This window comes from Stegodyphus dumicola, chromosome 7, assembly GCF_044657685.1.
Source record: "Stegodyphus dumicola isolate Sdum_Otavi_A_Nest chromosome 7, ASM4465768v1".
NCBI classification, from domain to species: domain Eukaryota; kingdom Metazoa; phylum Arthropoda; class Arachnida; order Araneae; family Eresidae; genus Stegodyphus; species Stegodyphus dumicola.
In genome coordinates this window covers 125,552,039-125,576,465 of record NC_140774.1, presented here as the reverse complement: position 1 = coordinate 125,576,465, position 24,427 = coordinate 125,552,039, and the positions used below count along the sequence as shown (strand labels likewise).

The window sequence follows — 24,427 nt, the reverse complement described above, 5'->3', positions numbered from 1 at the left end:
AGCATTAGATATGTTTCATTAGTAAAATCAACCGGACTAAAACTTCAGTTTCAGACATGAAAATTATCCTTTAATATTTTCGTTCAGTGTCCCATCAATGGCCGAATGGACAGCTGAACTCTAGTAGTTCGCTCTGAGTCTGAATTCATGCAAACAAATTGGGTGCATCGTAGTTTTGGTGATTTGACTTATTTGCGATGATAAGCCAATTTTCCGTAGAAAACTCTCCACAAAAGCATTCTTTGAAAAAATATAACTAGTTTTCGATCGTGTTTAGAATACACCTATGATACAGAGTAAGATTTTTTTTTTCTCCTTTACAACGGCCGGTAAGTAAAGCAGATTTTAATATGGAATCGGTGAAATCGGTCTTGATACGCACTGAATGCATTTTTAAGTTATGAGCTTTGACTTTCACCCCTTGCCGTTATTTGTCAAAGAAAACAAAGAATTTTTACAAAACGTGAAAGAGGGCTGAAGCAAAACTTCTTTGATGTTCTTATGGTGAACGCTTGTAGCAGACATGAAAAAATGCAAAGTGGCACAATTTTGGTTACCACTTCTTGAAGCGGTAAAAGCTTAAATGAGATATCACGTTTTCTTATTGATTAAAGAGTTTTTCGAATGTCTTCATATGTATAATAGCATACAATGGAACCTCGAGAAACAAGCACCTCCATATACGAGAAATTCGAGATACGAGGAAAACTTGAGCGAAAAATTCGTCTCTAAATACGAGTATTGATTCGAGTAACAAGCAACGAGCCAGGCTGTAGGTGTGCGTGGCGCGTTTCCCGATCCGACTCCGAATGATTTAAGTGTTTGTGCGCTTGTGAGTTGTTTTTTACAGTTAACGTGAAAATAATTATTTCACGATGCCTCCCAAGAAGATTGTTGCCTCAGATAGTGCTGCAAAGAAAAAAAAGGAAGCCGTTGAAATTAAGAAAGAAATCGTAGATAAACATAAGAGTGACGGAATTGGCGAAGACTTAACGGCCTTCGACATCGACGATCTGCACTGTCCTGAAGAAGAGGGAAGAAATTAAGAAACTTGATGTGGCCAAAGGATATTACATTGATGCACCGTCCAAAACTCCTAGGAGATGTTTAGAAGCTGTTGTTAGTGAGGATTTACGAGAAGCAGTTAAAAGGCGATTCGGTGTCAGAGGCTACCATTGTCGCTAAGGCTAAGAATCTGTATTTAGACTTCTGCGAAAAGCACCAGGAACGTCGACTGAAGATGAGATGGCAATGAGATTTTTGGGGATGCGATACGAATTAACAGGATTTTCATTATTTTCAATTCTAGATACGAGAAATTCGCTATACGAGCTTAATGCTGGAACAAATTAAACTCGTATCTCGAGGTTCCACTGTACTATGATTAGAACTATAGTCTATCAAAATTTAAGTGGGAATCCGAGCCGCGAGTTTGTCTTATTTTCGAGGAAGAAACTGGAAAAGAAGATACCTTATCTTGACTTCATTAAGTATAAAGGACAGAGCAAAAGTGTGAGTGTGAAAATGCATGGCGCGTTTGCTCGTATCTTAGTGGTTCACTTCCTAGATTACAGCATTTCATATATGGAAAAATACTTATCTTCAGTTAAAAAATAATTATACAAGACTGTTTCGTATTAAAAAATTAAGATAGAAATAAGCTGTTCTAATCCTCATCGTGCATGCCAGCATCCACATGTGATAGAGTGGATAAAACCGCTGAATACTGGTATAGTTTTTCTTAATCTCAGTTACCGGCAAACAGGGTGATTGCTTCTAGTATTCGTATGCAACGCCAGTGTGAGTGAATTTTCCTATGAAAATCCTTCCCGAGAGCTTACTTTCTCTCTGAAGATAACTGTCACATAAAATCAGCTAATTAACCAATCATGTCTGGACATAAGAGAGGTAACAAAAAGTAGTATAAGTTATAAATCGTTACTTGGGAAGAAGACCTGTACACCTCATAAAACGCTGAGAAGAGTCTGAAAAGACTGTTTGTTTTTAAGAATTCAAGTATATCTTAATATCTCATTGTTGAAAAAAACACAACTGAAACTGTGCTTTGGAGGCTGGATAGTAATTGGTATTGAAATGTTTGAGTAAATTTTGTTACCGTTTTCCGTGTAAAACTACAGTGGTGCCAAAATTGTGGACACTTTTGGAAATTTTTATGTTTTTGAACTTTGTATGCTTATAGAAAACGTTACGTTTCACAAAATGCAAACTTGTATATATCATTTTAAAGAGAATTTATTACTGAATTCAATACAAACACAAAACTCAATTATTTGCAATACAAAAAAGTTAAACGATAATAGTTATCGATATACGTTAGATAGTGACTGCACTGAGTTATCAGTACTTAGTAGGGTACCCTTTATTTTTGATTACAGCTTCACATCGATGTTTCATTGAGCTGACAAGAGTTTTAAGCTTTTCTTTCGTTATTACATGATGCCAGGAAACAATTATAGCCTTAATTAGTTCCCTTTTATTTGATGGGCGCCTGATTCGGACAAGAGTTTTCAAACGGTGTCACAAATTTTCGATAGGATTGAGGTCAGGACTGTTTCCTGGCCATGACAACAATTTAATGCTCTTTGTACGAAACCACTCTTTCGATATTTTGGCCGTGTGGCAAGGAGCAGAATCCTGCTGAAAAATAAACGAAGCATTGTTGGGAAAGAGATCTTTGATGGAAGGTAGAAGTTTTGGTTCTAAGAATAGTGTCAATGTATTTTCTGGCATTCAGTGTCCCATCGATGACATGAAGGCGACCAATACCATCTGCTGACATGCATGACTAAATCATAACACTAACTGGGTTCTTCACAGTTGCTTGAATGCAGTCAGGATGTAGCTCTTCTCCTATTCTACGTCTTACATATTTTCACCCATCACTACCGAATAACGATATCTTAGTTTCATCACTCTATATAACTTGTGGCCACTGATCATCTGTCCAATTAATGTGTTCCTTTGCCCACTGTAGTCTTTTTTTTCGTTGCTGAAAATTAAGATAAGGCTTTTTTCATGGAATTCTACCTCTTAGTCCAAGATCTGTTAATCTTCTCCTGATTGTTCTTGAACTGACAGAAACACCAGCATCATTCAGATCACGTCTGATGGCCGCTGATGACATTTTTCTATCTTGGAGACATAGTCTTTTTATTCTTCTGTCATCAATAGATGTGGTGCACCTTTTTCGGCCTTTTCTTTCTTTGTGTTTTTTTTTTTTTAATTTATTTTTTTATTTTTTATTGAATTTGTCTCCTGATATCGTAAACAAAACTTTCGGTCTCCAGATGTAGTCACTGAACCACCCACCTGTCTTGCAATTTCAGCATAGGAAAGACCACTTTCTTGTAACACAATAATATTGCATCTCTTTCTAGGTGTCCAATCTACTCTTTTATTTGATGTCATTGCTTCTTGACTAAATATTAAAATTTTTTACAAAAATTCCTACTTGTAATTGCAGTGTATAAGAAACAGGTCCTCCTTCTACAGAACAAAGCAAAGTAATGAATTGTTTCAAGTGTAAACATGATGTCAGCTTCTACTGGCAATTACTAACATTTGATTGGTTCTCAGAACAAGAACAGTGATTGGCCAGGAAAGCTAGACATTACAAACCACTTCATAACTGTTTTTTTTTTATTTATATTAAAGTACATATAACTTTTTTTGTATTGCAAATAATTGAATTTTGTGTTTTGTATTGAATTCAGTAATAAATTCTCTTTAAAATGATATAGACAAGTTTGCATTTTGCGAAACGTAACATTTTCTATAAGCATACAAAGTTCAAAAACATAAAAATTTCCAAAAGTGTCCACGATTTTGGTCACCACTGTATTTTGTTTTTCGTTAAAAATTAAAAATCGCAGAATTTTTTAGCTATGCCAATTCCTTCACAAAAGTACCCGCCAGTGGCCGAATGGTAAAATTACTGAACACTATTAGTTCGACCCAGATTGTAATCCTGGCGAATGGGCTGGTTGTATGGGAGTTTCATGATTTTCCCGTGTATAACGTGAATATGAGCTAGTATACCTTAAAACATCCTTCACGAAGTAATCCCTTCCATTCCGGACCCACCAGTGGCTGAGCGGTAAAGTCGCTGAACACTGGTAGTTCGGTCCGAGGTTCGAATCCCGCGAACGGGCTGTCTACATGGGCGCTTTCGTGGTTTTCCCCATGCGTAACGTGTATGCGAGTCAGTTTCCCTTAGAAAAGACCTCCACGAAGGCATCCCTCCCTTAAGGCAGATAGCCCTAGTGTGCTTTGCCGTAATTAAATAAACCAAACCAAATTCTTTCATTCTGTTGATAGACATCGCATCCTTTACCATAATCTGTATAATCCAGTCTTTCACCATAATTTGTATAATCTAGTCCAGTTATCTGGACTAGAACTTCAGATTTTTAACCTTCAGAAGTTTTGTACAGATTCCAGGACATCAAGCGTCATTTTTTCGCCTAACATCTTTTACGTATCCGAGGTATATCATTTGTATCTCCGTACCTTCGTCATTTTCAGTGAAATTAGTCAGCTTAACTTATCTTGAAACCAAATTAATAATCATTTATATAAATAACTGAATATCCGTTTAAAGATTCAAAGACACTCTACATTTAGAACATCTGTGCCTTTTGCGGATTCGAACACGGGCTCTTCGGCGCGGTAGTCAGAATCACTAACTACTAATCCCGTTGGGCGGGAATTCAGTGTATCTCTTTCGAATATACACCCAGCTATAAAAATATTGTGTTGATGGAAACACGCCCAAGTGTCTCACTGAAATAAGAAAGTAATACATCTGTTTACTGTGGTAAAATAATGTTGTAGATATTTATGTTAATGCTTAAAATGTTTATTTTGTCATTAAACTTTTATTTGTTAGATTTAATTTTAAGTAATCAGTTATAAGTTAAACTTTAATTTCTTCTTTCCGTAGTCCTCAGCAGATTGCAAATTAGTTGTTATGTATTTAAGCCAAGGTTTTGAATGTTCTAGAGTTAGAGCGTCCGGCAGCCGCTACGTACTATATCGCGAGCTCTGCCAAAGTTTTATTACTGCTTTTTAGCATCTTGCTAGCCGACGTTTAAAATGCGTGGTGTTAATTATCTGGAGCCAACTTAAGTAGTCTATTGTAAGTTTCACTCACTTATATCGGACAATTTAGTTCATAGATGCGGTATGCAAATTACAATAGGCGTCGCTTAATGGAGAAAGTGTAAGTAGTCTGTTGTGTGTGTAAACTCAGATTATACGTTAATTACATTTGAATTCAACTTTATATGTTAATTTAAATTCCCTCAAGTAGCGGAGGTTCATCTGTCGCACAAACAGTGCCTTCTGTTCATTTATGTGATCCAGTTTGTCCACAATTATTTGGATATTAACCGAATGATAACATTAAATGATGGGAGAAGTGCATTTCAAAACAGCAACGGATTTTTAAATAATTTAATATAAATATAACTTTAAACATATAAATAGGTAATTTCACAGCATTTTAATTCGAAAAATGCAAAGTTTATTTATGAACTATTCATAATATCTTTACTTCAAAAGTTCATTTATGAACTGTTCATAATGTTTATAAAATTATTTTATAAGGTATTTCTTCCACCTTCTTAGCATGCCTTCATGGTGTAATGGTCAGCATACTCGGCGCTTATTCGAGAGGTCTGTGGTTCTAGTCCCGGCGAGGGCATTGTTCATTTTTCACGTCTTCTGCTTCGAAATAACCTAATGTGTCTACACTTTTACTGACGTTAATCTTAATGCTGGAAGAGTGTTCCTTATATCAACATTTATGGGGAATTCACCAATTTGATCTTCAAGAAACTTTGCCATTTTCATCTTTCGTTCTCCAGAAAGTTTATTATATGATGGGCATTGATTTGTTTCAGAAAGCTCCTGGCAGATATATGCTGGCATTCTTCTGTCTGAAAAAGAGTGACCTGTACGAGATCGTTCATGAAATCAAATAGTTACTGAGAATCTGCACCAAACTAAACAAAATGCTGCTTTTTAGTGTAATTTTAAATGGTTATTTATAATAAAAGTTAAACACTTTTTGATTTAATTCCTCACTTGATGACAATTTTACAGCCATTTTGGCAATTTTTAAAAATTATTTTGACCTAATTTGGGGATTTTGCTTCTGTTTTAAAAATTCATTCTGTAACAATTTTGATAAAATTAACCAAATTGTTGATTATAATGAGCACTGTATTTACCATATTTTCGAATACCAATGAACATAACTTCGGCAATTCGATAACGGTGTCTGAATAACAACATTAACCGCGATGTCATATAATCTATAATTGAAGGTGTACGGACTGGGTATTTTCATTCTGTTTGTCTCGCTTATTTCATGTTTATGACTGCATAAGAATTATCTGAACCAAATGTGTAGCTGGAATGTTTATGTTTTACAATGGAAAAATATTGGAAGCCGTATTTTATTAATTGAATCCCTGGTTTATAATGGAAGAAATTAATTATGTAAATAGCAAAAAGTGTTTCTTCATAATCTGTCGTGAAATTTTTTATAGTGAAGTGCGGCGTGAAAATTTTTGTGCTTGTAAGGTGTATCGTGCTGTGTGTGAACGGAGGGGAAGTTGTGCAGCATTGATTTACATTATTCTAAGGTGCTGCGTAGCTTCGCCATTGTGCATGTTTATGAACAGCATTTTAAATCCGACTGTTTACAAGGAATGAGATGTTTATCACCTGCAAGGAAACGTGGAAGTCTACGAAAATGTGCTATTTCAATACTGAAACTGTTTTAATTCAAAATCGCTGCAAATGAACAAAATCAAAAACCTTTTCGTAAATTCATTTGCCTGAGAATTTCTTCCTGCAAAATAAATAACTTGATTTTTTAACTATTTAAGAAGACGTACGTACAGGATAATAGTAATAAGTTATGAATGTATCTTATAAGTTAAAATAATAAATATTATCAAAGATATTTTTATTGAATTCGCCAGGCTTCATTGGTAAATATTAATATTTACCGGTAATTATAATTATTTTGTTTCATCATTCTCATTGGCAAAAAGATGCGATTATTAATAGTAAGCGGATTTATTACATGAACCATAGCACATAACAAATTACTGGAAGACTTTTCAGAAGTATAAGAACAAATTACTGATTGCAGTTACATTCATAGAAAGCGATATAAAAATGATCGTTTCGTATGCGTTTATTAAATGATGTCACGTGTTCAAAATCATCTTAGAAAGCTTACATAATTTAAATCAGTTTTTAACTAGGAATCAAAGGTTTACGAACAAATGTTCAAGTGCACAATCGCGCAATCATTTTAGAACACCCTGCCTTATATATAAAAGTACGCAAGTTCTGAACAAATACTCTTAACAACGAAGTAATTTTAACAGCTTAGAAAACAGAATATTTTTTTTTTTTTTTTTCATTCGACAAGGATTATTCGACGAGAGTATGCAAAATTAATGCGAAGAAAATTGTCAGAATTATGATTTTAACTACTTTTACCCAAAGATAAGTCTGTCGATCTAAAGGCCATATAAAACTGAATTTATAAAGTGCATTATTTAATTTTCGCATGCGTTAGAAACTGATACAATGTTATTTACATTTTTTGGAGATTTTTATTTTATTTCGACGTTTTTTTCGGTTTTTAATGGTGTTTCAGCCCTTTACGTATCAAATAAGCAGTAACGGTAAGCTTTCGCAAACGGAAAGTGGAAAATAAAACACATCATGTCAAAACAGCGGGATTACGAAACAAAAGCTTAAAGCGGAGCAATAAAATATTGTCGGCAATATTTTAATGGTGAAATGTCAGGGTATATGAACATCTTAGTTTATAGAAGAAAGAAGTTATAAAGCATTTTGATAAAAATAAATAAATTAAAAAAAGAAACTGTTCGACTGTATGAGCGGAAAAAAAAAAAAAAAAATTCTCTTTTCTAAGCTGTTAAAACTTCGTTGTTAAGAGTATTTGTTTAGAACTGTGCGTAGTTTTATATACCAAGGCAGGGTGTTCTAAACTGATTGCGTGATTGTGCACTTGAACGTTTGTTCATAAACCCTTGATTCCTAGTTAAGAACTGATTTAAATTATGTAAGCTTTCTAAGATGATTTTGAACACGTGACACCATTTAATAAACGTATACGAAGCGAACATTATTATATCGCTTTATATGAATGTAACTGCGATAAGTAATTTGTTCTTATACTTCCGAAAGGTCTTCCAGTAATTTGCTCTTTATACTTCTAAAAAGTAAAAAAAGAAAAAAAGAAAAAAAAAAAAAAAAAAGAAAGAAAAGATCCATAATACAGTAAATCCTTGCCGAACTCGAAGGTTGCGTCATTAACACATTGCGCATGTAGCAGAATCGCATTCCGCAGAGTTGACTTTCAATGCGAAAAACGTGTTAGGTATAGTTCAGATAAGGAAAGCATATATAATTTATATAAATTCCCTAAATATTATTGTAATTAAAAGGGGAAAATGAAACAAATGTTAATTGAAAGGATTTCTGTTTATGTTTAATGTGTAGATACATGATGCAATTACTATTTGTTTAAACTGTAGAGACGTTAGGTATTTTTGATGAAGGAGAAATGAAAAAGGAGCAATGCCCACGCCGGGACTCTATCCACGGACTCGAATACGCGCCGAGCGTGCTGACCACTACACCACGAAGGCGTGCTAAGAAGGCGGGAGAAATGCCTTATAAAACAGATGGTGATTTTTGATTGGGACAGTCTCTTAATGTAACTCATTTTGCGGAAAGGAGTGCAAAGTATTTCAATGAATCCTCTGCTTTTTTCAGTTGGGTCAATCTCCATTACGAAATCAGCAGTTCATGTGCCTTTGTTAATAATTCTTTGAACTTCTTGTATGTTAAGGCTCTTCCTCTTCTTTATTATCGCTGCTTTCACTGTCTGCTGATGTTATAAAATCATGCGTTCCCTCATTTTTAGTTTCACGATCATCATTCTCAACTAATTCTTCAATTTCTTCTTCCTATATCTTCTCAGACACTTTTTCATATCCGAAAATTATTGTTCACTGATTGTTTTTGGTGCTTGTACGATTTCCTTGGTTTCATTTTCAGTCAGTGGAAATACTTTAAAATTGTTGACAATTTCTGGCCAGAGCTGATGCCAGCAATCATTCATTGTTGATGAATTCACTTGCTCCCTCGGAACGGTGTTCGATGGATGGATGGAAGGAATAAAACTTCTACATTTGGATGCAATGTTCTGAGGACTTCAGCACTGTGTTCTGAAGCATTATCGAGTATTACAAGAACTTTAAAGCTCAGGTTTTGCTGTTTTAAGGAATGTTTGACTTCTTAAATGAATGAATTTTCAAACCAGACATTAAAGAGAACTATCACAAGGCACCGACAATTTGCACTGAGTGTATTCACGTTGGGCAAGTTAAGATAGTCTGAATCATGTTTCGTAAGTCCGCATTCGACAAGGGTTATTTGACAAGAGTATGCAAAATTAACACGAAGAAAATTGTCGGAATTATGATTTTAACTACTTTTACCCAAAGATAAGTCTGTCGATCGAAAGGCCATATAAAACTGAATTTCATTACTTACAAAATTTTGAAATTTAGTATTTATGCAATTAGTGATTTGAAACAAATATTATTTCTAAGTAAATAGTTTTTAACGTAAAAGATATGTCAAATTTCCGTTTTTAAAATTTAACACGGGTATTATCTCAAGCAATATTTATTCTGACTCTCTAATAAAAATCTTAATTAATGGGCTTTCAACTGCTGGGAAACCCCCCTTTTTAGGATCTTGGGAAGGGGGAGTAGGCTGTTGAACTTCGAATTAGCAGTCTGAAATTGCAATAAAAGGACGTGGATGAGTATTGAAAAAGTTAAAATTTAGGCCTCATGCTAGGCCAATGAAATGAGTACAAACATTTCATTTTTTATTAAATCTGTGACATATATTAAAATTTGTAGCAAATAATTTACACAACTGATATCAAATTTTCTTACCCTAAAGTAGAGATAATTTAAGTTTTTTTAAACATAATTTCACATTATTGTTTTATTGAATGCATGCATCTTAGCTGATATGGCAATTATTTACTCTTGGAAGATCTACTTAAACATATTATAAAGCTGGATAATATGATTAGTTGAATAAAAAAAATTCTTGATTATTATTTTCAACAAGACAGTAGGCCACCTGTTACCATGGAGACTATTTATCGGGAGTATATCCCAATCAAAAATTTGCTGCTAAAACAAAGACAATTTGCGAGAATATCTCAAGCAAAATTTTCCCACTAATTTGAATAGGCCACTTCTCAAATGTATTTTATTTAATTAAACCCCAGGCAGGGTTAGAAATTTCCTAATTTTGTGCAAATGTTGCCTATTTTCTCTGAAACATTATTCTGAGGTCTTGAAACCAACCAGAAAGAATATGAAATAAGACCGACTGATACCAAATACTATTACAATTATTATTTTATTACGGTATTTCTTTCTGTTGTATCTCTTGAAATATATCTTCATTTCAGGACAGTTCTGTGTTGGTTCAATAATTATGGCAAAGCACATGAGGGCAGGCTATCTGCATTAACACTTTATTTACAGGACCTATCATTTTGACGGATTTCGGACTTCACGAGCAGAACTGCAAAAAACATTATTATTATAGTTTTGTGATTTATGCTGATAATAATTGACATAATGAGACGAATACATAACCAAATTTATTTCCCCTTCAGCCTTTTAATTTCAGTCTTCTGTATTATATACCTATCTCTATGGATAACTTGTCAAAATGACGGGTAAACTAGTTTCATAGTTAATCATAATAAAACGGCTTTTGTAGGTAATTATTTTTCTGGTGACACATTTGAAAATAGTTAGAATGTAGATATTAAATAAAAATTATCATTCAACGAAAACATGTTTCGATAACTTTGAACCCAATATAAACGCTGCGCGGTTCGCCAGAGTAAGGGATAGGTCATGTGTGATTCTCTCACAGTCGTACGTGTCTAAAGTGTAAGCATAAAAAGCATTAAGAATTGATTTGTAGTATTTTGAGTTCCAGACGACAATGTGTCGAGACATTTTAGAAAAAATTTCAGCTAGTTCGAGTAGAGACAATCGAGAAGAATATAATTATGAATATTAGAAATATCTACTTTATTCTGACGAAATACCTTTCTTTAGTCATCATTTGGAATTGAAAAAGAGATGTTGAATTGCTAGAGAGAATAGTTAGCATCGACTACTGCACTGGTATAAGCTTTGGTAAGTTCATTAACACTAAAACTATTGTAATTTCACTGATAAAAACAGCTACAAATTCATCAAATTGACGGTTATCGGTAGTTCTAGTGTTAAGATTACAAGTGTTCTAAAATTAAAACAACCTTTTTTTTAAATACGTGGATTTTTTATACTTGTCAATTTGACGTGTGGCGTTAAATATAGGTATACATAATCCTAATGTTAAAAAGGTATGCATTGATGGAGAACGTTCTAAGGGAAATTAGGTTGTACTGAAGTAAGCATAGGAAAAACCGCAAAAGGTTTATGCAGCCAACCGGAGCGACTTAAACTGAATCTGGTCAGATAATCAATGTCACATAGAGCTTGACCACTTGGTCATTGGTGAGTTCTAGTCGTATGATTTAAGCTTCTTATTAGTCATAAAAATCTACAGCTCTGCAGTATTATATTCGTCATTCATAATTATTCAGTAACATTTTGGCAATTAGTTAAAGTTTGACACAGGAAGTAATTAGAGATAACAAGATTGGAAATATCTGTTTTACTGTAATGACTTCCAGTTGCTGGTGATATTCTTAATTTGTGGCCAAAGGCTTTGATGAAATTAAGCAAAGCTTTTAGTGCATTATCATTTTGTTGCATTTTAAGTAATTAATTTTACAGTATATTTTCTGCTATGTAATTTTAATATTTTATGTCTTTTGTAGGATGAGATGGAACCGAAGCCTGGTCGACTGGTAAAAGCTCTATATGAATTTCCAACAGATGATGAAAGTGAGTTACCCTTAGAAATAGGGGATATTGTCCAAGTTCAAGAGAGACTTGATAAGCAGTGGTGTCGAGGTATTTGCAACAACCACGAAGGCAACTTTCCTATAGGATTTACTGTTGAAGTTCAGATTCCTCCTCTAGCTGATCAACAAGAACTCTTTGCTGTTACACATGATTTTGTTGCTCAACAAGATGGTGATCTCACTTTAAAGAAAGGTGAAAGATTTTACCTCTTATATCATTATAAAATCATGCATTTTTTTATCATTTTAAAATCATGTATTCCAGTCCTGCAATTAGTAATTACTAAAATGTGTTGAGAGTTCGTGATTAAATGTGTTGAGAGTATAGAGTTGGTAATTATCTGTTGTAAACCGAACTGAATGGCTTAGTTTGTCTGATTATGGGGGGGGGGAGGGGACCCACGAGGGCATTCTGCCTTGGGGGATGCCTTTGTGGAGGATTTTCTAATAAATGGTGGTTGGATATTGAGGGAATATTGGGTAACATGGAGCTTCTGAAGTTCAAATTTTGAAACAAAGTTGCTGAACCATATAAGGGTTCAGCTGGTCCTCAGTTATGTTCAGATAATCCGCAGCTTTCATGGTCTGTTCTAGCACAACTAAGGGCCCCAGAGTCGCCCTTGAGAATATCCCCCAAAGCATAATACCGCTACCACCAGCCTGTATGTGACCTGCTGTACGGGAGGGGAAGCAACTGTTCGCTTGGAAGACGATGTACCCTGACATGCTCATCGACATGATGTATGAGAAATCGTGATTCATTCGACCAGGCAACTGTCTTTCACTTATCCATGGTCCGGGCTCAGTGTTCCTGGGCCCAATGTAGGCGTAGTTGGAAATGACGCTTGAGAAATGGAAAAACGTTGGAAATGATGCCACAGAGACACATGAGTGGGATGTCTGCTGCGCAGTCCATATCCAACAGTACCCTCCGAACTGTGTGTTCCAAAACACTTGCACTGGGACCTGCATTGTATTGTGCTATCAGCTGAGCAACCGTCTGGCGCCAATTTTGCTGTACCAAGTGAGACAGACTGCGATTCTTTTTTCTTTGATGATGTGTGGACCTCCAACACCTTGGCGTCTACGGCTGGTTTCACCATCATTTACTCAGTCGTTCAGTTTCGGAGATACTCCTTCCGAGTTTTCGGGCTATTACAGTCTGCTCTCTATCAAATTTGCTTAGATCAGCAGCCTTTCCCATCACTTGCAAAAGTAAATGCAAGAATGATTTCTTACCTTCTACAAAAGCAGTAGTTAAATATCATTCTTACTTAATCACTTGCCCTCCACGTCATCCAGACGCGTTCATTGAAAAATGAAGAGATGATCATAATGTTTTGCCTCGTCAGTGTATATTGCCCTCAGTCGGGTGAAAACATTAGACAGTTTATAAATGAACTAACGATGATTTCAAATTTTATCATGGTAAAGGACCTACTGCACCAACCATTAAGGAAATTAATAATAAGTATTCAAGACTTGATCGATATCGTTGAGAACATTGGTTGAACGATCAAGGCAGTTCATTATGATTGACAACGACGGTGAAACTGCATCTTTGATTATTACTATGTTTAAAGTTTGCTTGCACATTATAATGATCATATAATATATGAAATAATAAAGTTGTCCGATTTTATTGCGATATCTGAGACTTCGATGTTTGAGGATGAACCTATTCAGGTGTAGGTTTCGAGATGAAAGCATTTATGAACAGAACATTGAAAAGTTGTCCTGAAGACAGACATCAAAAAACCAGTTGTGTGGCTATCTACGGGAGTTGAAAGAGCTTTGCTGATTCAGAAGAAATAGGGGACTGTGATATACGTATGGTCGATGTTACAGTTGATGGACAGTCACATTTTATATGGGCATCTGTATACTGCATTCATCTATCGGTTAATTCAATCGATTTAAAATTGTTTCTCTTTAGTGCGCTTATGAGGTACTCAGAGTCAAGTTTGTTCATTGATGAAGGAAGTTCTACAGATACAGACATACCGATTATTATAATGCGAAATTTTATTGTAGACGCGAAAAGCCTTTCGACTTCATTCGGTTCTTTCAATTTCGATTAAAGGACTTTGATCTGCACTTGGTACCTTGTGAGTATTCGACAACATGTGGCATCTCATTTATAGATCTGACACTCACACGATTGCATAAAATAGTTATGAATAGAAATTATATATAAAGATGAATAAATGTTATTTACATTTTGGAACAGAAATTTGTTTTGGAAAAAAATTTCCCCATTCACAAAAGGAACAGTAAGTCTACGCATTAAACCCCAGCAGAACAGATAGCCTGCAGTCAACTTTTTTTTGTTTTCCAAGTTCCAATGGATTTTTATAGACAAATTCTTAATATTTTTCCTTTTAAACTGAGTTTTTAACTACACACTTGTGAAATTTTAATGGAAGAAATTATAATAATTTTTTTACAGGAACATTTTTGGATTACATTTACAGTAATCCAAAAATTCACCAAATTTTCTGCTACTGAACTAGTATCTACCTCTGAACGCCATGCTCCATAAAGGCTTTAATTAAAAAAATTATTTTTATAAAATGTATTTATTTAATAAAGAAACATTACACTTCAAAGATTCAGAGTTAAAGACTTTTTTTATTTACAGTACAATCAAAAGTCGTTAATCCGGACTCGTCGGGACTTCGGCGATTCCGGATTATCGATTTTTCCGGATTATAGATCATCAGCTTAAATCGCGTAAGATGGCATGCAGAAATTCTAAAATTAAAAATATGAAACCGTAATTTATGAAATAAAGAACAATTATGATCTAAAGGGTATCAAAATTTACAAAAAAAAAAAAGCTTAATATTTATTTGTTTACTTAATATTTATTAAACATTTATTTTTTAAAAAAAAAAGCTTAATATTTATTAAACATTTCTTTCAATGTAAGTTGTTTGTTGTATGTTCAGTGTAAGTTGCTTCGTTTTATGTGATAATACTTTCTCTTTAATTCTATAAACAGACATAATTTTTTGTTCGGTTACAAAGTTCCGCTGTTCAAGTCCTGTTAATTGCTGTGCCGAGAATACCGACTAACTTGTCAATCGAAATTTTTTCGTTTTCACTATCCTCTCTGTCACATTCTTCATGTCTTGCAGCAATTCCACTTTTTGTTTGATGGACATCGAAACATACTTTCGTTTTGTACGATCCTTTGGGAGCTCCAGATTCGGAAATTCTATTTGACATAATCGAAAGTTCAAGTTTACTTTTATAGTATTGCTCTTACAGTCTGCAAAAAATAATAAGCCGGATCCAATTCGAAAATTAAGGAACAACGCAATCATCAACATTAACTGAAATAGATAATTAGATAATTTTAGCTTATACCGTTCGTTATACATAAAGCACGCACGCGAAAACATATTCTGCGCTTGCGCACGCACAAATGCGCAGTCGTAAGAGGTCTTACGCGCACGCGTAAACGCCTATGCGCATGTGTCAACGCGGCGCATGCGCAGAAAGTTTTTAGCTTTAAGGTCCGGATTATAGATCATTCCGAATTATGGGTGTCCGAATTAACGACTTTTGACTGTATATACTAATTCTTTTAGGCAAGTTAAAGAACCCTGCTTTCTATAAGAATGTACTTTGTAGAACAAAAATAACTTTAATTAAATAAATATTAATAAAATTTTTTTTTGTATTCACATAAAACTAAAGTAGTTATAAAATGCATGAATACTTTACAAGCAGACTATAATATTCTCCCACGTTTTGATTATACAGCATAATCAGAACATTGTACATCATGTTTTTACATGTTTATAACACAAGTGCACAGTATAAGGCAACATACATTTAAAAAATAACAAAAATTGGAACTAAGGATAAATAATCTTAATTCTATGTTTCACAAAAGCAGTTTGTCAGGAACTTTTATCTGCCTAACCTGATCTGGATATTTTCATTTTAGATTTTGAGACACTTCCATTGTCAGCTGAGTCCTTATTATCAATACAATTTATTTTTTTCTGCTTTTAGAATGTCATACATGAATGAAACCTTTCAAGCTGTGGTCAAACTTTATGGTTGTTCTACCCCATAAAAGTACAAACGACCCTACTATAAATTTTCGTGACTGATAATTTGAATGCCACTGCTCTAAAGAACACACCTGTTGAACTAGATGAAATAATTTCACACGAGAGGTTTGTACTTTGATTAGTTGAACAAATCCATCCTTTCCTGGAATAAGTTCTATTATTCGTCCCAATGGCCAGCTGATTCTTTTACTGTTGTCTATTCCAGTTATTGTATCTCCAACAGTTCCTTTAGGAGCATCTTTACTTTTTGCTCTTTTTAACCTAGTATTCGCTTCTGAATAGATTTTTCAAATCACGTTGCCGTTTTTGGTCTGTATTTGATCATTTGATTTTGATTTAAACTCTTATGGTCAACAGCATCAATATCCAGGATATTCGATTCCTTGATGTCTTACAGGAAAAATGAAAAGGATGTAGGACTTAGTTGTTCATGTTCAGATTGGTAGGTGAGAGGTCCAGAACTCATTAGCGATTCGCGGTCCCAAAGACCTGTCACAAATGCTTCATAAAGCATTTCTGCTGTACCTAAAAGCTTTTTTAAGAGTTCTTCATCATTTGAATCGATGGAGGTAAGAATAAAAGGAGGTGCCAACCTCGCACAATGACTGGGGCAGTGTTTTCAAACTGTGGTTTCCATAGGAGATGTTTTTTGTTTACATCTAGAGCATCCTTCACAACATTTTGATATAATTTCCATGCGTGACATTTCCACACAAATCGAAAAGCGGGGACACTTCTGCATAAAAAATGCATTCATTGTTGAATGGATAAAAACAAATTGTATAGTTGAGTGGCATTGATGCAAAAATAACATCTTGGTTATTTTTTGATAACTTGCAACAGGAATTTGGCTATGAATTTGTTTCATAAAATTCTAAGCTAATGAAGTACAAAAATATAGATTTTAGCAAAATGTATATTATGCTTAAATAATGAAAAACACTTTAAGATACATTTATAATGTCAAAATATCACAAAAATATAACATACTTTAAACCTCAATTTCCTTATAATTAAGGCATATATCCTGGAAAATTTGTATAATTTTAATATTTTTAATTATTTATATAATATGTGTATTTTTGAATTTAGACCAATTAGTCATTTTAACTGTTTTAAAAAATGAAGCAATATTATGCAGAGTAAGGCAATCAAGACTGTGCTTTGATGACAATGAGGGTAATGCTTAAATGTGAAAATGGATAGTTGTTATTTATTCATTGTTATCAGAGAACTATTAAACTGGGTAAAAGCGTTAAGACTGGTATTGAATGCTCTGCCAAAATGTATTTACTAGAAAATTTTAATTTAATAATAAATGTATCCAGAAACGTGTTTTAAGTCAAAAGTTTGAAACTTGATGGTAAATTTAAATATAAAATTATGCATGTTAAAATATTTGTAATTAAGCACATAGGTCAGGTTAAGTTTTTTAAATAGAGTAAAGTATGCAAGGCTCTGGCTAAAGGGATAGATGCCTTTGTAGAGGAATTTCGAAGGAAAACTGACCTTTAAATGTGTATTAAAATTACTGCATGTAGTTTTCATTCAATTTATATTTATACATATTTATTACGTAAAAAATTCTGATATATGTTAAATTACTTTACTTGAAAAATATAATGAATGCACAGAAATTAAAGATTTGCATATGCCGAAAATGAAAAATATTATTATGAATTTTGTATTTAGATAGGTAATTTTAGTAGAATTATAATTAAAATTGTTGTATTTTTCTGTGTAATGTAGCGCAAGACAAATTGCAAGAGAAAGCTATGCCGTAAAAGTTAGAATACAGTGGCACGTGCATTTAACATTGAGTAATTGGGTATCTCGTTAATTTGTGTTGAAATTGAATAAATGTAATTGGCCACTATATTAGCTGTAATCGTAATTCCACCCTCGTATAGCTTTCCAGCAATTTTGAGAAGCAGAGAGTACTAGAAATACATCAGCCAAACTATTTAAGGCCGAAGAGATAGCATCTGCTCTCACTTGCTTAGTTATTGTTGTTCTGAGTTGTTTAGTTCCACGTGAGCTGAAATATCCAAGTAAGGTTTCTCTTTAGATGTGCTTTGCATTGCGTTATATTTAATGTTCTTAATAGTTTGAAGTGTAACTACTGATTATGCTATGTGATACTGTGGATACTTGTACAAATATTTCTGTGGAAAATTCCACAGTTCTGAAATATTTCTTTTGGTAAAAAATAAATTTTTATTAACCTATTATCGAACTTGTGCATTCAATCTATTACAAACCAGCATGCACGCATTAATGTATATGGGTATTTATGCATATAAAAAGCATGTACTCGCCTTTAAGAGAATACATAAAAATTTATTAAATTATTTATACATGTATTTGGAAATGAAGGATTTATTGATTTATAATCTCATATCTCTAGTTATTAAATATATCTAAATTTATAATGATTATAAATATTATCTAAATATACAAGGTGGGCCAAATAAGACCTACTAATGTTAAACACAGATAACTTTTGTAATAATCATTTATTTTTTAATACATTAAATGTATTTTATGGAAATTCTGTATGAAATATGACATCAGACAAATGTCCACCATTTTTCTCGATACAGAGATTGGCTCTTTTTAACGCGTTTTCCATTACACCACGTAATGTTTCTGGTTGAAGGCTCAGTATTTCATTTCGATTATTCTGCTTCAGCTGTCTAATAGCCTCTGGTTTATTAACATACACTTTGTCTTTCAAATATCCTCATAAAAAAAGGATTCTGCTCCGCCATTGGTCACAAAAAGTTTTCAATAATTGTTCTGTAAGAAGCTCTGAAAATCGTTTCTGGCATTCCATCCTCATTCTCGAAGAAATAAGGGCCGATAACTCTATTGGCCATAACACCGCACCAAAGAGTACACTTGAATTAAAATATTGCCGATATTTCATGCTGCGTCATAACAATTGATCTTTAACAAGAATAGGAAAACTCGATAATTTTAACGCATTGTTTTGTACTGTATGGTTCCATAATAAATTTCCAAGAATTCAATTATAACCTACAAGAAGAAAAAAATAATTATATCAAAAAATAAAAAAGTTATTTGTGTTTAACATTGGTAGGTCTTATATGGCACACCCTGTATTTAATTGTAATCCCTGCCTTAACATTTAATTGTAAACATAAATTAAAATCCTGTTGATAAATACCTTTATAAAATTATTTAAGCAAGAACTGTTCGTACTGGATTGCTATTTTTTAAAAGGTGTGTAAAGCAAATTCTATGAGATGAGTACTTAAGGTCCCAATTACATTATGTTTCCATTACGCGTGACTTGACGTCGAAAGGGACAATTCTCAGAACCCGCACAATTCCAGGAAACACATGTAGCTAGGTTACCATTCTCACTTATTACAAAGACTTGAACGCCAAACAGTAATTGATTATCACTCAAATCGGGATCACGTGATCCTTCAGAAGCAGTGCTTTCGTCTGATTGGTTGTCTTTACCCGGGATCCGAGACATTTTCGTGAGGTTTGAAAAAATCTTGCGTAGCCGCAACATTTCCTCCGTAGCTAGACGGGACTTCTCTTCAGGCAGGGCTCTTTTTTTCTAGGAATCCTTCTGTTTAAACCAGTGCTACCAGAATCTCGTTTCTCAGAAAAGTCCCGCCTAGCAGGGACTGTAGCCATGTGTGAAGTAGTAAAAATATGTATTGTTGAAATTAAAGGTAAAAAATTGATTAAAGGAATTATTTCCTTACATTTGATAATAACTCAGTTACAACTTTTAAATAATATCTGGTTGTTCTCAATAAAGTTAGGGGGGACATGAATGCAGTAGCTTTAATACGGGTATAGTAATCACCACTTAAATCAATCTCTTAAAGGCGAGTACATGCTTTTTATATGCATAAATACCTATATACATTAATGCGTGCATGCTGGTTCGTAATAGATTGAATGCACAAGTCTGTTAATAAATAATAGGTTAATAAAAACTTATTTTTTACATTTTTGCCAAATATATTTCAAACAAAATACATTTTCTGGAACAAATACATTTTCTGCCAATATTTTGTTCCGTTTTCGAAGCCTTCGGCCCAGAAACTTAGTGGCCGCGAGTCCAAAAACAAATTAACCTCATTTCGGACGCCCTGTGCAGAATTGAAGATAGCATCAGTAAGATGTAGCTGCAGGTGTGAAAAAAGTCCGAAGGAGCGATCTCAGATCTATATTGTCGGTGTGACAAAAAATCCCATTCGAGTTCGTACAGATTCCAGTCGGTGAATGCAGACACATGTGGTCTTGCACTATCTTGATGGAACATTACCTTTTTGCGCCGGAACTGAGTTCGCGGCTGTACACCTTACTATCGAGGGTTCTACTTTTTTCCAGATACTCTTTGTGGATAAATACCATGGTGATTCCACCAGATGCAAAGCATGATCTTTTTTGTTAGTTAAATTGCGCTTTGGCATGCTGCCGGCGGGTCACCAGGCGCAGATCACCCTCGTTTTCGGCCTGTGTTGTTGAAGTAAATCCACTTTTCATCCAGAATTTTGTCCTTGCGTTGATATTTGAGCAGTTTAATGCAAGCTCGAACAGGTGTGTCCTTATCTGCTTGTGTTTTCCACCGGGACAAGAAAAATATGACGCATGTGCTAAATTCAATCCAATTGTTGAGCATGCATATCAGATGTTTCAAACATATTACACTCCACACAAATTGTTGTCTATCGATGAATCTTTAGTGATACCACTGTGTCACTCAAGTATCACGTAATATTTATCAAAGAAGAAACATCATAAACATCATAATCCTGGATGCTTTATGATGCAATATAAAAATATTGCGTATCGTTTTACTGTTATCAAGGTGCTGAATCAAAAAATTCGGAAATGGGCTTGGTTACGACGTTGTAAGAAAATTACTGCAAAATGCTGGTTGTCTAGACAAAGGATATCATGTATACATTGTCAATTTTATTCCAAGGCAATTGCGTTAGCTAAATTTTTACATTGAAGAAATATCTATATAACAGGAGCAATCAGGAGAGCTAGAGAATTAAAAGTTTGAGAAACGAAATATTTTCGTAGTGGCGAGGTACTTCTATGTGCACACCGTGGAGAGATGGGAAGAGATAGTTTGAAGAACCCGGTTTTGTTAGTTTCTACAGAGACATTGACAACGAATGTAACATTAACTCAAAAACGCTATGGAAGAGAAAGACAAAAAACAAAACCACATATTATTGATTCATATAATAATCTTATGGGTGGTATAGATGAGTCGGACAAAATGTTTTATACATATCTGGATGAACATCGTACGCTAAAGTACTGGACAAAAGTGACTTTCAACGTATTTTCAAGAATTGTGTTGAATTTCAAGAATTGTATTTGTTGTATAAGGAAACTATGGGAAAAGAAGCAACGTCACGATTCTAATATACATAGAATATAATTTCTGAAACAGAATATGAATGGTAACGAACAAGGGAAGATGAATTCAGCATAAGGGGGAAAAAGACTTACGAATTAGAAAAACTACCAGGATGCAATATTTGAGGTGTTGCATAATTTTCAGTATCAGAAACAGTGCTGTTAGAAGGTCTAGATTAATTTGTGTAGCATGCAAAAACGGTTTGCATGCATTGGGCTTTAACAAGCATTTTTGTACATTTTAATGATATTAACATCCAAAATGTTAGACTGAAATAAAAATTCGTTCTTTTACCATCTGTCTCATTATTTTATTTTTACCTAAAATGGAATGGTAATGGTAAAGTTGTGCATCGACGGGGAAACCGAGCGTTTCGCGGTTATCAGTTTCGCAGCCTAGAGTGCTTGCAGTTTTCGAGCGACACAGAAGAAGCACAAAATCGCTCCTTGGCACTCAAATGATTAATCGTCTCTTTTCGATTATTTCATCTCTTCTGCAATATCCCTTAAAAGTGTTCGACTTTTGTAAGCCTGTATCATATAGTGCTTGAAGTATATTTGATAAATGAACATCTTTTCCAAGAAAATTTGTGTCTTTTTCTGACTGGACTCATTGCAGTTCTGCAGGTGATCAAACATCAAGGAAACATGTTTTTTACTACAAATGAGACATTTGAGAAAATATGCGATAATAACTGAATTGACCAGAAATAAAACACGCAAAAAAGCATTTTTTATCCTTTAATATCTTCTGCCTTTCCTCTAGTATCAGTTTTAGAGAGTGAAAACAATCAGCACTGGCATTCTTGCCTTCATGAAATATGCATCTTGGTTTTATTCTTTGAGATTCTCTAGAGAATACGACCAGCAGGGATGCCGTATGAATTTTGTCTCTTTGAGGTTCGAAATTATATTTCCTTTTTCTGGGCATTTCCATATCTTCATTTTTAGTTTAACCAAAATCCTACATCACCAAAGATATTCTTTCCTGCCTGTACATTGTTCTTAATTAATAACATCAATATGGTCAAGCATTCTTTCACATCCTTTACAGAACTGGGAGAAGGGCTTCTAATCCAAGCTTTCAGAAAATCCTCATGAAAGCATAATTCCACCATTATGCACATTTAGATTAGATGCACATGTTTCGAGAGCTGGCAAATAAGATTCAGGTTTGTCGTAGAGGGATTGACGAAATTCAACTTGCGTTTCCAACTCATTTCAAATATAATTCTCCCATTTTTCTGATTTATTTTTAAAATTTGTATTTTAAAATAATTTCTATAAATTTTTTTTTTAAACAAAATTTAATTATAACCTATAAAATTTTTACCATCATCTTAAAGTGGATGTATTTCTAAGGATATCTGCAAAAAATTAAAGTATTTTATTGAAAATTTCCTAAGATATACGTAAATTTACATATTGGCATGTTTTAAAATTTGGCATATTTGTTACAGGCGCGTAGCCAGGGGGCGGGGGTGCCCTGAGCGCCCGTGCACCCTCCCGTTTCATCAGTACATATGCTTAAAAACTGCTAAATAATTTTAAATATATAAGACTTAGTTTTAATATATTGCTTTCCAACTTCCCAAAAACTTTATGTGATTAATAAAGAATGAACGGAAAGGTCTACGATTTTCTATTTAGAAGTAAGATCAGGAAGAGTCGTCCTTGCTCAGCAAACAAGAGGCGGGAAAATACTTTGAAGGTTAGCTGACACTTTCAAGTCGTAAAACTTTTGTTCTTTTGCAGCTTTGAATAGTCTTCCGTATCTGGTCCCACTTTCCCTCTAGCTATCAAGCTTAATGTCATTATAGAAAAAAAAAAAAAAAAAAAAAAAAGCCCTGTCATTTCGGACCAAGCATCTAATGATGGTTAAAAAAAATTAGTTAAAAAAAAGGAGAAGAAAAGAAAGAGAAGACAAAATTAATTTGGGGTATTTTAATTACACTCATGTCCATAAATTAAGGATAATTCGGAGTCACGCGGAAATCAAACTCTAAAATAAATATATCACCTGTAAAATCACTACACACATCTTCAAGAATCATATGCAAGTTTCAGGAAGTAACCAGATGACACCGATGGTACGTCACAATGACGAGAGTGTAAGAGAGTGATAGATAAGGAATACAGGCAAAGAAGGAAAATTGTTCGCAGGCGCTTTATAAACATTTCAGTGCAATAACCGAATAGTTATGACACAAAGGACGCATTTGGATGATTTTTTACGTGGTAGAATTATTGGCCGTCTGGAATATGGGCGTACCCAACTGGAAGTATCAGACGAACTTGGAATTGCTCAGAGTGTCATCTCCAGGCTTTGGCAACGATTCCAAGATGATGGTAATGTGAGTAGACGTTACAGCACAGGTCGCCCCAGAGTTACAACGCCGAACGAGGACCGGTATTTGGCAGTTACTGCCAAAAGAAACAGGCGGAGCACAGGGGCAGATTGGTCTATATGCTCGTAGACCTGTCAGATGAGTTCCACTTACTGAAACTCACTGTCGCCTGCAGTTAGCCTGGAGTAGAGCATGCATTGTGGACACCGCAACAGTGGGCTTGTGTGATGTTTTCCGACGAGTCCAGGTTTAGCTTGCAGTCTGATTCTCGCCGGACTTTCATATGGAGAGCTCCAGGTACCCGTTACCACCAAGAAAACATCATTGAACGACACCGTTACGGTGGTGCAGGAGTGCTCGTTTGGGGTGGAATTATTCTGGGTTCTAAAACTGACCTGCATGTTCAAATTGGAACCATGACAAGCCAAATCTATTGGGACGTCATTCTGGAACAACATGTACGTTTG

At 34.3% G+C, this 24,427-nt stretch overlaps 1 protein-coding gene across 1 annotated transcript in view; it reads left to right on the top strand.

The window, feature by feature from the left end:
* Positions 1-24,427, top strand: part of LOC118180927 (dynamin-binding protein-like) — a 223,125-nt gene that overhangs the window by 43,757 nt on the left and 154,941 nt on the right. Inside the window, exon 2 of the mRNA XM_085820798.1 lies at positions 12,011-12,290. Coding sequence (XP_085676924.1) covers positions 12,017-12,290 — 274 coding nt within the window. The 5' untranslated portion in view covers positions 12,011-12,016. The remainder of the gene's footprint in view (positions 1-12,010; positions 12,291-24,427) is intronic.